General features: G+C 39.2%; 1 protein-coding gene across 2 annotated transcripts in view; it reads left to right on the top strand.

Annotated features, from left to right (window-relative positions):
* The window catches only part of LSAMP (limbic system associated membrane protein), a 649,278-nt gene extending 633,530 nt beyond the window's left edge, over positions 1 to 15,748 (top strand). Inside the window, exons 8-9 of one of the 2 annotated variants that reach the window (XM_019448430.2) lie at positions 1,733 to 1,765; positions 7,851 to 15,748. In XM_019448430.2, coding sequence (XP_019303975.1) covers positions 1,733 to 1,765; positions 7,851 to 7,948 — 131 coding nt within the window. In that variant the 3' untranslated portion in view covers positions 7,949 to 15,748. The remainder of the gene's footprint in view (positions 1 to 1,732; positions 1,766 to 7,850) is intronic. The other variant, XM_019448433.2, reaches the window with a different exon arrangement.
* Positions 15,749 to 16,930: the final 1,182 nt, after the last annotated feature.

The raw sequence follows: 16,930 nt of genomic DNA, 5'->3' as shown, positions 1-16,930 counted from the left end.
GGGTAATAATTTAGCTATTCAGACTCTCTGTTGTTTTAACAGAGACTCTGTTAGGAGGTTGCCTGGCATATATTTATTTTTCTCATATTTCAGTAATTCTAAATCTGTTTTGGCCCATTGTGCATGCAGAGTGCCTTCATGCATCGGCTAGACTACAACAAGGGACAGTAGCAGAGACAGCCCCTGCTCCATGGAACTCACAGTCCAGTGATGAAGACAAGCATTACTCAAAACCTCAGACAAATGAATTTAAAATTAAAACTGAGATGAGTGTGATGAAGGAGAGCAGAGCTTATAAAAAAGGGGACTGAATTTTACTAAGGGGACTAAGGAAGCCTTCCCTGTGGAAGTTATAAATGAATTCTACAGGAGAAGTGGGATTTCTAGTAGTGATAACATTGGGCCATCAGCCCTACAACAGAAAAAAACATTATACCCTGGAGGATGAAGGAAGGCATGTGGGCTAGGATGCAGAGATGACAGACATTGATGAGGCTGGAGAGATGAAGGGGTAGAGTCCTAGATGCCATGCTAAGGATTTGGGTCCTTATCCTGGAAGACACAAGAAAGCATGAAAAAGTTTTAAGCAGGAAAATGAGGTAAATGGATGTCCAGTTCAAAAGGCTCTCTTTAGCTTCAGAGTTCAGTCAATTTACTTCCTTCATGAAAGCGTGTCATTGAGGGGTGCAGGGCTACATCCTGATCTTCAGAGAAGACAATCCATATCCCACAGCCATGGTTTGGACTCCTGTATCTAATTAACCATTCAGTTGGTCCTGTGAGTCAACGTGGTATCCTATGGAAATTTTCCATATTTACTTCTAAAGATCAAACAGTATTCTAGTTTAGTTGATAAAGATAGTCAAAAGGGAATTCAAGTATTTGACTTGTATGAGCTCTTCCAACCCTGAGATTTACACATTCAACAAGTATTTATTGCACACATACTGCATGTCAGACTCTAATGCAGGCACAGGGATACAATAATTGACAAGACATACACTGCTTCTGCCTTCATGGAACATATATTCTAGTGGAGGAGATAAACTCTAACCAAGCAAATAAGGAAATGTGTACAATGATACCAAGTAGGGATAAGTGTTAATAACATTAATAAATCAGGGTAAAAGAATGGAAAGTGACAGAGGGTACCATTTTGAGAAGGTGATGGGAGAAGTCCTTCCCGAGTTGGGTCATTTCAGCAGAAATCTGAATGAAGTGACTGCCTGGGCCATGCAGAGATATGGGGGAGAAACATTCCAAGCAGAAGAAACAGCATGTGCACAAGTTCTAAAGTTGGAATGGATTTAGTTAGAAGAAAAATGTGAAGGTCAATTGGCCTGAAAGGAACCAACCAGGGACAAAATGCCAGGATGGGATTGGAGGCTGGACACATTCCATCGTTCCATTAAGTTGCAGTCAAGAGTACTTTTACCTGCCATTGTCAGAGTTCTTGTACTTGTCTATACACATAACATGTAACATCAAATATTTGTAGTTGGAAATTGTTTTTGCCACCTCCGACTGCACGTTTGTTCCAACAAAACAATCTCTTTCCATGAGCCTTTCTTTCAATCTCTACCAGTATGTGTTTCTATTAGAATGTTCTTTCTACCTTTTGTCCCATTCTCCTTTCAGTGGAGAGTACCAGCTTACCTTTGTGCTTATTTTCAGTTGATAAAAAAAAATTTTTTTTATCTGTTTTTTGTTTTGTTAAATGTTTCTTTTTTAGAAATTGGCACCACCGTGCACTTCAAGCAAAAAGGTATGGCTCTTATTTCTATATGTTAAAGAATATCTTCTATATGTTAAAATTAAGATTTCATAGCCATATATTGGGGTCTTATACACTTGAGTTCATTTCATCTCAATAATTTGTGATAATAATTTTCATAACGTATTTGCCACTATGTTTCCCAAATTGCAAACTTTCTCGTTCACAAAAAGCCCATAACCCCTATATTGCTCTTGATAGCTATTCATTTTTAAATCTCTGGAACTGAACAAGTTATTCCCTCTCCCACTTTTCATGTGTGGCCGTGGTTGATTCTTGCAGATCTGCACTTTTGGCAATGTTCACTGTCCAATGACTGGGCTCTCAGGAAAAATATAGAGCCTACTTTACTGTCTTGTTGGCTATTAAAATGGATACATTGCTAAAGGAAATAGAGTAGTGTTTCCTAATATGAAGCTCTTGAACACTTAATATTCTCTCCTGCCTCAGTGTTCTCCCAGGTCTTCAGATAACCTCCCCTTTCTTCAGTACACCCAGACTGCTGCAGTCTCCCAGGAACTACTCCACATGCCTCCATCAGCCAGCCTCATGGCACAAAAATCACCCAGGTCTCCCTACAAAGACAATGCAATCAAGTTAAAGCTTCATGAAATGCAAACAATTACCAATTCTGAGGCACCCTCCTTAGAAATCCAACAGAAATCCTTACAGAGTCTATCCCCAGACCAGAGTCACAGAGAAAGCTGCATGGCCAGACATTACCCTTCTTAAGTTCTCATGACCACTCACTTGGATTGGTAATTGTCTCACCTGAAAATGTTTTCTTCTCTGAGTCTCAAAGGCTATGAGATAGCCAAGGTCCTTCTCAATAGTGAAAGCCTATTATTGTGGGACTTAGACCCTACTAGTGACCAACAGCCACAGAAATTATGGGCCCTTTGGGGAACTTGAGTGGCTCAGTCAGCTGAGCGTCTGACTTTGGCTCAGGTCATGATCTCATGGTTTGTGAGTTCGAGCCCTGAATTGGGCTCTGTGCTGACAACTCAGAGCCCAGAGCCTGCTTTGGATTCTGTGTCTCCCTCTCTCTCTGCCTCTCCCCTGCTCACACTCTGTCTCTCTCTCTCTCTCTCTCTCTGTCTCTCTCTCTCTCTCAAAAATAAATAAACATTAAAAATTATGGAGCCTTTGTTGCTTACTCCCAGGAAAGGTTCAGCACCTTGTGTATGGCCAGCTCTAACAAATCTTCACAGAAGGCAGCAGGGAAGAGGACATCAGAAGTACATACATTGTACCAAGATCATTTGGTGCAAGAAAGTGTAAACTCCTGTCCCCTTCAGACCTTACTCTTTCCCCAATGCCATGATTATCAATTACATTTGAATTTTAAGTGGCTAGTGTTAATGGAATGAACATATGATTCCTCAGGGGGTTGATATGGATGGAGAAATTGGGCATAGGGTTTTATTTCAAAGACCATTGAGATAAATTCCTAGTGTCACCCAAAGGGATTCTAAGCATTAGCCTAAAATTTCAAAATTTTGCATGCCAAAATATTTGATGCTGTTGTGATGGAAAAGATGTGATGGACGTTACTGTGAAAATACTTCAGGCTTATCCAAGACTCACTTGTAGGAGAAGCCCAAATTTAATTCTAAGGTACACTGTTCAAATTAAACATCAATATATCCCCTCTTCAAGTCTCCAGCCTGGAGATTATAAACTTTAATCCCCCAATTCATTCACCCAGAGGAAGCTGTACTGGCTGAACGTGGAGAGCAGGTGGCGCCAGAGTCAATCTTATCAGGCTTTCCTTTAAACATGGCTTCCCAGGACGGGGAAGTGCCTTAGCCTGCATATCCGGATAATATCTAAGAGACATGTAGATTATTTTTCTCCTTTGCTTAACAGTTGTCTTGTATTTTGTCTGAGTTTTTGTTTTATTCTCAGTCACTCGGCCAGCCCTTAATAATTCTAAGTAGAATTCAAACTTAAACTCACCTAGTCTTCTTTCTTCTTTTCTTGTGTGGCTGAAAACAGGAATAAAATCATTATAGACCTTGATGCCTTAGTGGCTGAAAGGAATGCCCAAGGATCACTGAGGCTGTGATTAATGATTAATTTTTTAAGAATGATTATTTTGGATAAATCTAGTCCTACATTCAGGAAAATGAGCCCTAAGTACTCAGGAGAAGCAACAGAAATGCACTGGCTAGATTTGAATCATAAAGCGTCTCCAAGTGTATGCCCTCTAAAGCAGGTGTTGGAAAATCACCTTGTACTTTCTTTGAGATTTTACTGAAAGACAAATCAATTGGCAGAGTATCCTGCATCAGATCTGTATCGTAGAGACTTGCCAAAAATCCACATATCCTGCAATTTCAGGATGTTTTATCAACCTTGTCCTTAATCACAAATTCCCTTTTAAAAACATTGCTGTGACAAAGTGCAGTCCAGCATTCACGCTGATACAGAGTCTCACTTATCATCCTGTCCTGGGGTCAAGAACCTTGACCTGGTGTGTTGACTCAAGATTCTCAATCTTGCTATAGCTGAATTTTGCCCCATCAGGTCAAACTTTAAAAGCCTTGACCCAATTCACAAACCAATACCTTTGGTTCAGAGGTATTTCATGCCTTTCTGTAATCCAACCTTCTACAGTTAATAGCAATAATGATGATGCTACCATTTATTGCATGTTTACGGGATACCACGCATATAAGTGTATGCACACATACATAAACACATATAGAATGTGCCTAACTGCCAAGACATGATTTTTGTCTGTTGTATGAAAAACATGTAGCAATTTTTGAATTGTGGTTCTATTTGCTCATCTATTCTTAAGGCTAATTTATGTTTACAGACTCTTGCTTTCATTATATCTGTCAGTATATAAAAGCACTTGCTGAGCCTGGCCATCTGGTGTGGGAAATAAGATTTATCATTTGCATTTTCACAAATAAGCAGAAATTTCATAACTATGAACTAAAATGTAATTAATGATTTTGCTGATTATTCTTCCCTGAAATAGCCATTAACTGAAGTAGTCTCCTATGCAGTCATATATATCTATAATTGCATACACACTTGTGATGGTTCTCCAACTCTCATTCATTTACCCGTGCATTTTTTTCAAGCTATTTATTTACTCTCAAAACCAATTATGAAAAGAGCATGTCATATAAGCACATCAAACAGTTATATGAGAGCACTTAATAAATAATAATTGATAGAGATGAAGATATCTTTAATAGATCCACAAAATGCATTTCAAATATATAATAATAATTCTACTAAGGATAAAATTAAAGATTATTAACACAGTCATACTGGGATTCCTATATATATCATAGACTATCATGTGAAAGTAACAGCCAATTCTCAATTACATGTGTTAAAAGACCAATAATACACGTGTACATTATATCATATGTGTATATATGAGTACGCACATAACATATATACTTCTTTTTGTATCTGCGTATATATGTGTGTACATACATTAGCAAGAATGTTATATGTGACCATGTTTATTTAGGTCCATATATGTATATATCATGTTTTTCAATGATGGAATTTTTGCTTTCTCAAATATTTACTGCCCTTCAAATAAAGTGTTAAGACTAGGGTTTTTAGACTTCCCCAGTTACTACTCAACTCCAAGATGTCTGAGAGATAATCTAGCCTGTCGCAGCACTAAAAATGAGATTAAGGAAATAAGCAAAATTAAACTCTTTGTAAAATCCTTCTGTTTCACCCTATCCCTAAGGCAAAACAAAAATCATTTTTGTTTAGTCCTGTATGGCCTCAATTTGTGTATAGTCTTTCTCTGTTTTGGAAGCTGTACTGACAACACTAATCCAAACAAATGTGCCATAGAGTTCATGCCATTTAAAGCATACAGAGGAATTAAAATGATGGGGAAATGCATTGCCATCTGGCCAGAAGGCCTGGAGAGTGCCCACTGAAAGAGCTTAAAGGTCACAAAGGCCAAAAATGGTGGTGGTGAAGGGCATGGAGGGTAGGTTAAGGAAAGGCATTGAGCTGAGACTCCAAATGTTTGTATTCCAGTGTCCGGGCAACAATTACCATCAGGTACTTTATGCATGCACATAATCTTCTTGAGCCTAAATTCCTCATGAAAAACATGAAGGTAGCAAAAGTGTCTTTTATTAATATGATCCTACAGTCATTCAGAAAACTGCAGAATTGACTGATTGAATATTTAAATTGTTTACTCTGCATTTCCATAGCTTTCCAGATAATAAAGCTTATTTTATACTATGTTTTATACTTTATATTTTATACTTATTTTATACTTACTTTATAACTATGCTGTTCACAGTTTGTATATCTTCATATTTTTATATTAAGTAATGTTTTTAATATTCTCAAGAAGACATTCTAGTAAAAAATATTCTATCGAAAATCACTTGTTCCAAGATAATGGTTGCCTCCGTGTTGTTTTGTTTGTTCTGGCTCTTGTTTTAAACGAACCCAAAATTGATTTGACAGGAGACTCACTGGCACTCCTTCCCCGTGTAACCACTCTGTAGTGGTGATGGGCAAAGACGGGAGCCAGCTGCCCGGGTAAAAGCCTCAGCTCCTCTGCTCACCAGCTGTGTGAATTTGTGCAGTAGATTTAACCTCTCTGTGCCTCTTATCTCACTGTGAAAAAGGGTCCATTATAATACCTACCTCGTAGCATGGTTATATGCTTAGATTGGTAGAGCATTTCTGACAGTACCTGGTAACAAGTGCTGTGTAATTGTTGGTTTTGTTCGGTTGATGTTGTTGCTATTATTTATATAGAACACAGATTAGAACATTCTTGAATTCAACATTTTCCCTGTTATGTTACATCTGATCTGATATAGTTGTAGACAATTTTGGAAACATGTGCACACCAGAGGATGCTTCTATTGCACTTGAAAACCATCATAGGTTTAAACACGCATGGGCACACAGCACACTCACGTGCACCTTCATTCACACACACTGATCTGCATATGTGACCTCAGAACTGCAAAGTGACCCATAATTAGTCACGTTGATTTCTCTTTTGAACATCATTGTCTAAGCATACAACCTTAAATCTAAAAATCTCTGTTGTGAAAAACACCGAGATTTTCTTCTTGTAATGGATCTATACAAACAGAACTATACAAAAGGAGAAAATGGAGCAAGCAAAGCATAGGGGACAAGCTCATGGGACCCACATTTTCTGCCCCAATTCTCTTCTCTCTGTCTACACAAATCCCTTCTCCACTTTCCTCTCCATTCCCATCTCCCTCTTAGATCCAGACCCACGTCCCCAAAATCGTATCCATGTTGGGAAAACTCGGGTGACAGTGGGAAACAACATAGACTGCCATTCCAGGGTGAATTCTGGGCACGTTCAAATCTCAGTTCTGCTTCTGGTTTGGACTTGCCTCTCAACCTCTCTAGGTTTGCTGCTGGTGGTGGTGGTGATTTTTGTGGTTGCTTTTGCTTTTGAGTTTTTAAAGTGTCACATGAAGAATTTGGACCAGATGATCTCCTGCAACCTCTTAAGACTCTACAAGGAGTTGACTTATTTTCTAGCATACAGCTAAGGTGCCATCCAGCCATAAATGTTCCTTGGAAACAGTTCCCCTCCCCATTAACAAATAAATAATTACTGCTTCCCCCTGAGAAATGAGAGTTTTGGATTGGCTCTATGTTTTATTGATGGAGATCCTGTGATGAATCAGCTGGAGGAGCCCGTGTCTGGCTGCTGAAGGACCCTCACCAGTGCTTGGAATCTTAATGAGTTCTGACATCACAGTGCTATGCAGGGCACAGCATGCAAGAAGAGGTTGGGTGAAGAGGAGCCCGCTGCACCAGCAGACACATCAGCGATAGCCTTCTCCAGCAAGAGTAGTTTGTATTCAAATGTATTTCAACCACTGATACCCCTTGAGATACTTAGAACTCAAGGAGAAGGATTTAGGAAAGACTGTGAGCCCTTCCTGGCCTGTACACAAGCACTGACTTTGAGGCGCAGCCCATTCTTACCTCTGATACTGTCAGTAGTCAGCTGTAACATAGAGCGGGCTGAATGTAACTTCTCTTTTCTTTCTCTTTTGCACTGCAGGGCCTGGGTCGGTGAGAGGAATAAATGGATCCATCAGTCTGGCCGTACCACTGTGGCTGCTGGCAGCATCTCTGCTCTGCCTTCTCAGCAAATGTTAATAGAATAAAAATTTTAAAATAATTTAAAAAACACACAAAAATGCGTTACACAGGATACAGAGAGAGAGAGAGAGAGAGCAAGATGGGGGGAGACTGTTTATTTCACAACTTTGTGTGTTTATAAATGGAGGGGGAAATAAGAAAACGAAGAAGAAAATACATTTAAAACCATTTTAAGTCCATCAATAAAAATTTCAGTAAATCAGGGTGGGAAAAGTTCTACAAGGATATGTGTATATCGATGCAAATGTATTCTACATAAAGACTACATCATGCTAAGGACACCCGGATGTTGTAAAAATAAGACAAGTGAAGAAGTATCAGATGGATGTTAACCGCCCTCTACACACACACACACACACTTTATCCTTCCTTCATTCTTTTTCATCTGTGGGGAAAGAAAAACTAAGGTCTTGCCTTTGGTGTCTATATTTCCATCATCTTTTTATTCTGTTTTTCATTTGAGCTGACTTGTAGCCATTTCAGACTATCAGTGGAATCCATGCTGGAATCCGTGTTGAGCCTTTATCTGGCTTTCCTGCCTCCACTATCTCCCCAACTTTTAAGACCATTTCCTCCCCCTTCAGTGTGTTCTATCTCCTCCACATCCATCCCAGATACTCCGTTTTATTCCCTCCCCCGAGCCCCCTGGCTGCTGCTTCTCTTCACAGCCCCCCCAGCACTAGTCATGCCGCAAATGCTAGGAAGTGCCATTTTAATTTTCTCCACTGTGCGTGCGTGCTCAAGCCTCTCGCTCTCACGTGGGTATACAAGTATGTGAGCGTGTGTGTCTCTCTCTAAAGCATGCCAAGGGAATGGTCCATGTGTACATAGACTCATTGTGCTGTAGATACTGTCCCGCATTGTAATTGTGAGACGCGGCTGTGACAAGTTGCTGGGGGACATGGTGGAGAAGAAGGCATGGAGCAGAGCCCCCCAGCACCCCCCCATGGCTGTCACATGACATCAGTGTGTATTCACACCAAGCTGTGCCCCTTTTAAGGGCAGAACCTCATATTCCTCCTAGTCTAATCATCAGAACCCAGTCGAGAGTCACTCAGAATATCACTGTAAATGAAAGTGCCTACTATTGATGGGGTGAGCAAACAGTAGAAAGAATCAGTGACGTCAATGAGGTGACCTAGGAGAGAAGGTTTCTGATTTCACTCTTGTTTCATGAGTCTGAGGAATTCATATATTTCCTGGCTTTTTGCAGGCTTGGACCTGCTTTGCTGCAGGAGTGAGTAGCATATGTTGAGTAAATCCCGAGAAGCAGAAAGGTCTCCAAGTGTTAACTCCCAATGAAAGGATGATGAGCCACATGGAGATCCTAAGCAGCTCTGTTTTGCCCCTTCCCTGAGCTTCACCTAACACTGCATTTGGCCCATGGATTCCCCTGAGCAGAGATTGTTTCCTATATGGAGAGTGAGCAAGGCACGAAAAGTAGACAGATGCCCACATCCCTACTCATCTTGCGGAGATGTGGGCAGAGCTCTGTACAGAGCATTGACCATAACAAGAAAGAATCCATTCCTTGTGCTCCTTTGCAGATTTTTGTCCTGATGTTGCAAGCTAATACTTTACTTGGTGGCTTGCACGATCTCCCTTCTGCCCCACTGGTAATGTTTGCAGTACCATTGTTCATACTGGTCCATCATTATCCTAGGCCAGGCCACTGGGATATATTCCACCTTCCCTGCTCACTTTTGGCTTCTAGTTCCTGAAAGATACTATGGGGGATATGATGTCTAAGTTTACATCAGCAAGAGTCATCTGAAATGTTAGTTCCTTAATCAAAAGATCTGGGAAACCTGTAATAATTTAGGCAGAAACTGTATGCATACCACAAAGTTCGGTATCACTGCAGCACCAGGATGTTCTTAGGAAAGGTTTGCAGAGAGAGCTGGCTGTAAATATCTTTGTCAGGAAACCAACCATTGCTTTCGCTTAGACTATAGGAGGCATTGGAAGTGGCTCAACATGTGAAAAGACAGAAGATTATTGCTGAGGTCATAACTGAATGTATTTCAGAAAAGCCAAATATGGTACCTCACCTAGTTTTGGAACCTGAAAAATAGCTGTCACATGTTATAAAACAGGAAACTTCCTAACTGCGAATAGAAAAAGGAAGAGAAAGAGAAAGGAAGGGAGGAAGGGAGAGGCAAAGACAGGAGACAGGAAAGAGGGAAGGAAAGAAAGGGGAGGATTTGAAATTTCTGATAGAATTTATTAATTAAAGGCTCTTGACAATGAGCCTTGTCTTTGAAGGTAATGATCTCTTTGATGAGCAACATTTTAAATCTGTTCTAGGGGATTCTATTGTTTGTTTTAGAAAGCTTATTACCAGGCTTCTTTTGTGATTTTGCAGCTTAGACATGAAACAGAAGGGCAAACAAATTAGGCTTGAGGATGGATAAGAGTATTTGTGGCAGATCCTGGCATAGGACAGAAATTCTTATCCAAGAAAGTAGCTACTAAAATATAGGGAAGGTGAGCCATATTCCTATCCAGCATCAATTTATTGACAATCGGGGATTTCTCTAACATTTTGGTCTTAGTACAGGAATATAAGTTTATCATCCTTGATGATAAATGTTCCCCATATATTGAAAAGCCAGTCACATCCCTAAGTGGAAGCTTAAGAGGAACTCACGCTAATTTAAAGTTATACAAGAAAAGAAAAGTAGTAGGAGTTAGTTCAGTTTAGTATCAGTTTCAGGAACAGATCCTTGTGGCATGTGACACATTTTAATCATATACCTAGATTTCTTATTGTCTCCACCCTATCATAAGGACAAGGTCTTGGTTTTATGGAAGGAGATTCTCCACTGAAAGGAATGTCTGCCTTGTCAGCACCATTTGTTCCCTGAGTTTTAATATAATGGAACATATATTAAACATAATTAAACATTTATTGAATATTGTGGTGTTTGCATATATCTCTGGCAGGATCTGGGAATTTAAAAACATTTGTCCTGGCTCCTGTTTCAGAGCAAACATTGGCCCCAGAAATCTCCTAGGTTTGAGAATGTCTCTAAGCAATGTGAAGAATGGAGGAGAACATAGTTTGGAGGAAGGTCAGAAAAAAGGCAGGAGCCAGAGGACTGACACCAAGAAATTGAGTCTGAACGTGGGACTTCTTGGAATTTAGTTCATCATATTGCTATAAATCCCTTCAAGAATCTTATCCGTTGGTAGTCAAAACTTGAAACCCTGCACTGAAAAGAACCAACTGGTTGAAAACAATACCATGAGAGGAGCGAAATTCATCAATTAATCTGAATGACTAATATCTTTCATGTCCTTTGTATGCAAAACGACACTCCACCATTCTTAAAATCCTTAGATCCGACCTTCAGTTAACAAATGCAGAAATGACCTTGACCAAGGGCACTTCCTGAAGAATGAGAACTATCCTAGGTTTTACAACTGCAGAATTATATCCTCTGTGCAATCGTTCATCAGAAGGTGTTGCCTTGTTGGAGGAAAGTCTTACTTGTTTTGAGACATCAAATCCCTCTGCCCTTAAAAGAACTAAGGCTTAGGGAAAACATTGTGCTTTCTCATGGGGAAGAAATGTCCTATTGACCTTTGCCTTCTCTTCCAAGTCAGACAGACTTCTCCCTTGCCATGGGCATTTTTTACTACATATTCAGTCAACTGGGGCTATTCATAGAGACCTTGTAAAAGTACTCGTGATTTTCATGTTCTTGGGGAGAGAAACAAAAATCTGTTTCTCCTCCAAAAATGGACTTACCTCCTTTGCACACAAAAACTAAACTCCTCAGCATGAAATTATTTGAGTTATTACCTACCAAGTTGTTAGCTTCTTAACTACTCCAGAGTCACATTTTCCATCCCCAGGTTGGTTGTGGTTTGACTGTTTCTATTGACTTGTCTCCCAGAATCCCTCCTTTTGTTTTTTGCAGGCCTTGAATTATTTGTGGAAAAATAATATATATGTGTATGTATTTTTTTTAATCTTATCTTTACAGATGCTATATTTACAATATTGTATGTATTATAAGACAAATCTAGAATGATGGTTTAAACTTAAAAGGAAGAAAAGAACTGAATCTGGTCAAAAAAAGAGAGCTATGCTTCATTTAGAAAGATAGAGAGCCCCATTTTTTTCCACTTTGTAATTATTTGTTTAAAAGGAATTTGTTTGTGGACCAAGTTCCATGGGATTAACCATGGCCTTATTTTTCTCTTCATCTTCATAACTTATTTGCCTGGATTTAGTCTTGGTCACCAATAACTATCGTTTTTTATAGAAATATAAGTGCAGTGCTATATCTGACCTATGAAAATTATTAATATTTTGAAGACAAATGTGAAACATACCACAAAAATAGTGAGATAGGAGCCTAAATTAAGAAATGTAAATTCAGTTCAGGAAGCCTTCTTCTTTCTTACATACTTAAAATATTTCTCTTCCAAAGACTACATTTGCCCCAGTGATGTAAATTTTCCGTCATAGTTGACATTATATCTGTAAACATCTCACTAAATGCAAAATGGAGTTTACATTTATGTGCATACTAGCAGAAGAGAAGTAAACTATTCTCATTTGCATGTAGCTGTGTTGTCAAATGTGGCCAACTGAAATTCAAGAGAGAATTTGTTTTCACGCAGCAACGTACATCACTTTCCTCTTGGCAAGGAAGCTGGTGTTAACGTTAGGTTTAGGTTTAACATTTACACCAGTGCAAATGTTTATGGATATTATGGAAAACTTATTTTAAAATCTTGATTTCCTTTCAGTGCATTTACATACTGTGTGCTGATTAATAAATTAGGCACCAATCATGTGTAAATCAATGTAAATCACTAGTTTATGTACATAATATAAACGATGTAAACTTCATTTTTCATGCAGTGCCCAAGTTCAGCTAAATCTGTGAATCTTAAAGAAAAAAAATCAAATAAAAATAAATAAAAACTGAAGCATTTCACAGGTCAGAATGGGAAGGAGGATGACTAATGTCCCAAACAAGAAGGTTGTCTCAGCAAAAGGAAGTAGACCCACAGGAACTATTAAAGGTTCACATCCTGCTCAAGCCTCAGGAGGCCACCTCTTTGTTCCTACAGGAACTAAGTGGAGTTTCCCCCAACTGCAGCCATAGTTGTCTCACCTGACCCCAAAGCAAGGGAAATGAGGAAATAAAGAGGAAGGAGTTTTAAGGGCTCATGTGTCTGTTGCATTGATTCCCAGTGTCTTCTTGTTACTTCTTACCGATCATCTAAGATGGCTTCTTTAAATAAGTCCAAGTCACCCACAGCGTGGTGAGCAAAATATTACTGTTTTTATTTCTCATCGAGCAAAGACATCGGGAAATCTTCTTTGCCATCTTGATTCTAAGAAATCGTGGGATATAAGAAATATGTTCTATCCTTGAGAAACATCTTGCCAAGTTACCCTAGGAAATAACTACTTTTACTTAATCTAATAGACCTACCTATTCTGAAGGGTCTTTCTGAAGGGTCTGATGTGTTTAAGAGAGAGAGAGAGAGTTTCTACAATTTGAGCAACCACAAAAAGTCATCAAAGAGATGACTTTGGGGATCACATGAACTTTCTGCGTGGACAGTTATAGAAAGAAATTTAGGTCAAATTAACATTACACTTAAACATTACACTCCTCTACCCAAGATAAATGGCAACTTTAAGGTCAAGCAGAAAGTTAAAAGAATTGGACTGTAGCCTTGGGTCTGGCCACAAACAAGCTTAGGTGACCTCAAGCAAGCCATTTAGCCTTCCTGAGACTTGGTGTTCTCATCCCGAAAGTAAGGAATTTGGATGACATCTCTAAGACCTCTGTCATCTCTAAACTCTGATCCTGAATAAGAATTTAATAATCATATAAGATGTATTCAGCTGATTATTCCAAGCAGCTGTGTATCACCTCCACGTAGGCCTCTATACCAGCTTCCTTTCTCAGAACCATGATTCCATCATCTCCATTTCAAAAGCCAAACCTTCTAGAATACAGGGTCCCTGGACTGGTTCTAAAATTCTCTTCTGATCAAAACTTCTTAGCAATGTAGAGAAAGGACACATCCAGATTATACTGAAGGCACTGAAATAGCTGGAGTTGTTTCCTTATAATATATAATCTAACGTTTGAATTCTCTTCTAATAACCTTTCAGAGGAAGGAAAATAACCAGATTGAGTGTTATGCGTGGAACAAGTGAGGATGTTGTGCATATGACAGGAAACGTCAGTCTTTTTTCTCATCCTGGGCCAAGTGCCTCATTACAGTAAATGTGTGTCGTTGAAAACTTTTTGCTTGTGCTGATGGTAGTAAGCATGTGGTCTCAGGCAGGTTTAAAAGGCTGTTCTATGAGAAACAGGCAAGACAATACATTTTGTTTTTGGAAGGAATTTCTTATGGCAAAAGTTTTCCCTAAACTTGACTTTATAGCCTATGAAGTCAAGCAAGAAGATGGAGAGAAAATAAGCCTCATTTTTAAAAAGTACAAGTCGATACCATTTAAAGATGACAAGTTGAAAATAGGACAAAAATAAACACACTTGAGGAGGTTACAGAATTGAATATAGTAAGAGTTGTTGTGAAGGCCAGAATCAAATGTGCAAGTTCTCTGTTAAGGTTCTCTGAGAAGAAGGCATACAGAAATGAAGTTTCTCAGGCGGTTAATGAGGAATTGCTTTCTTGTGCCATGTTCTGGATGGATTCAGCACAAGCCCACTTGTTTTAACCCATCAAAGTGTAGCCCCACACTATCCTGGAGGCTCAACTTAGCATCTGTCCAATGGTAGCTTTTCATTCATTGCCTAGGAGAACAGAAAGACTCTGAGTCTCTTATGTACTGAGGACCAGGGATTATCCATGACTTCCCAGCATTAATATCACTTGATGTAGATGAGGGTATGTGATGTGCTTAGACTACTTAGGAAGCTTTTTAAAATGGATGAATGGCCTGCCCATAGGACAACTCCCCATTTCCATGGTTGTTTCAGAGGTGTCTATTTGAGTGGTGCTCCTGGATCTACTCTTACAGCTACATTCTTCTCTGCACAAGCCTTCTCTATGTAAAGCCAGGCACAGAGTAAAAATCTGCTTCTTGCAAAATGAAGAAAATATACGAAACTGTTAGCTTCATGGCACGTGGCAGTAATTCTAAGCTATCTGTAGCCTTTTCTGGACCCACTTCCCTAAGTCTTTGCTCTTCACCAGAGAATGTAAATGGTTCATCCTGGTGATTATGGCCAGGTCCTGCTCCCTAAGTATTCACTGGGATTGGGGAAGGTTAAAGGGAAAAAAAATGTAGGGGGAGAGAAGCAGGGGACAAAACCTCCACCTTCTCTCCCCCCACACTCCTCCACCCCTTCCTTCTCACTGCTCTACTGAAGGGTGTATAAATCCTGCTCTTGGTTAGAATTCTCCTTATTAACAATGTTAAATACATATAAATATATATATATATATATAAATATATTCCTTTTTTTCAGCCCTGTAGACATAAACAGAAATTTTCCTTGATGATACAAACACATGGCCATTTTTTATTTGGGCTTTTTGTTGTTCAAAGTTTATTTTTGTTTATTGGATGGATTTTTTCCCTGGATACTAGCTCTGTGAAGGAAAATAAAAAGCGCAGTGTGTGTAAAAAAAAAAAAATTAAAATTAAAAAAAGCTTTTTTTTCCTTTCTTTTAAAATGTATTTAAATTCTGTTTCTCTCTTCTGTTACTTTACACGTATGAATGCTCTGCTCTTCTGTGATCTTAAAGCAAAATGAAATAAACGTGAAAAGGAGATGTGTCTTCATTGAACTGAGTCAGTGATCTTGTGGTTGACTGCACTGCCCCTTGGAGGTTTTCATGAATAAGACAGGAAATGAAGCCAATGATGGTGCAAGTCATGTGAGGAAGGGGTGGACAAAATACTGAAGAATCACTGGAAGGCTATCAAATCTCTTTTATCACAGATAGGAATGTGGTATTTACAAAAATTGTCCTCATCTAAGCAAAGAGATTCTCTGCGGGTTTCTCTTTCTCCCTTAAGGGATCATAAGAATGAATATAAATTACCATTGGGAAGCTACAGACAAAGCATTAAGAAGTTCCAGATTGTTAGATTTGAAAGAGATCTTAGGACATGGTCCCCAAAAACCATTAGGGAGTTTATATTCTTTCTTTAAAGTCTCCATAGCAGGGGTATCTTTAAGGATTCACTTTAATAAGATCCTACCTGATAACAGTGGAAGGCATAAAATTACTTTTAAAGTCACCTATCTTTTTCTACTTATGAAAAAGAAAGTTTGTTTTCTATTCCTACTGAGAGCTATTCCCTTCACAAAATGCTTCCAAATCTCCATAGAATTCCTATAGCATTGCACAGGACAGACAGGAGATGGCAAGAGAAAATGCGAAATAAGCAATCCACAATCCAAAGAGGTGAGATTGGCTAATTGTATACATGGGGAAGGTGATGGGGAGGGTCTGAAGTTTGACTCTTAGTAGGCAAAATAGGTCAGAAAAAACAAGAATCAGGGCGGGTGGCTGGGGAGAGGGTGAGTAAGCATTAGTGATCAGCTTCAATAATCAGCAAAGGGTCTCAGACAGAAACAAAACCCCTGCAACCCCTCTGTTTTAAAGAGACAGTTTAAGGGCCTAATCTCCCCAAATTTGAATTTTATATAAAATTATTTTTTTAATAAACTTAAAACAATTTTTAGCGTTTATTTTTTGAGAAAGACAGAGAGGGAGGGAGGGAGGGTCAGAGAGAGAGAGGGAGACACAGAATCCGAAGCAGGCTCCAGGCTCTGAGCTGTCAGCACAGAGCCCGATGTGGGGCTTGAACCCACGGACCACAAGATCATGACCTGAACCAAAGTTGGACACATAACCAACGGAGCCACCCAGGCACCACTGATTTTATGTAAAACTCTAAAAATGCCCTTCTTCAATGAGTTTGCCAAACTCGAAGTTAAAGACACAGTTCTCAAACAAAAT

Source organism: Panthera pardus, unplaced genomic scaffold (assembly GCF_024362965.1).
Source record: "Panthera pardus isolate Hobbes unplaced genomic scaffold, ASM2436296v1 HiC_scaffold_16, whole genome shotgun sequence".
In the NCBI taxonomy this organism is placed as follows: Eukaryota; Metazoa; Chordata; class Mammalia; order Carnivora; family Felidae; genus Panthera; species Panthera pardus.
The sequence above is the reverse complement of the archived record's forward strand: the minus strand, read 5'-3'. Positions and strand labels throughout refer to the sequence as shown.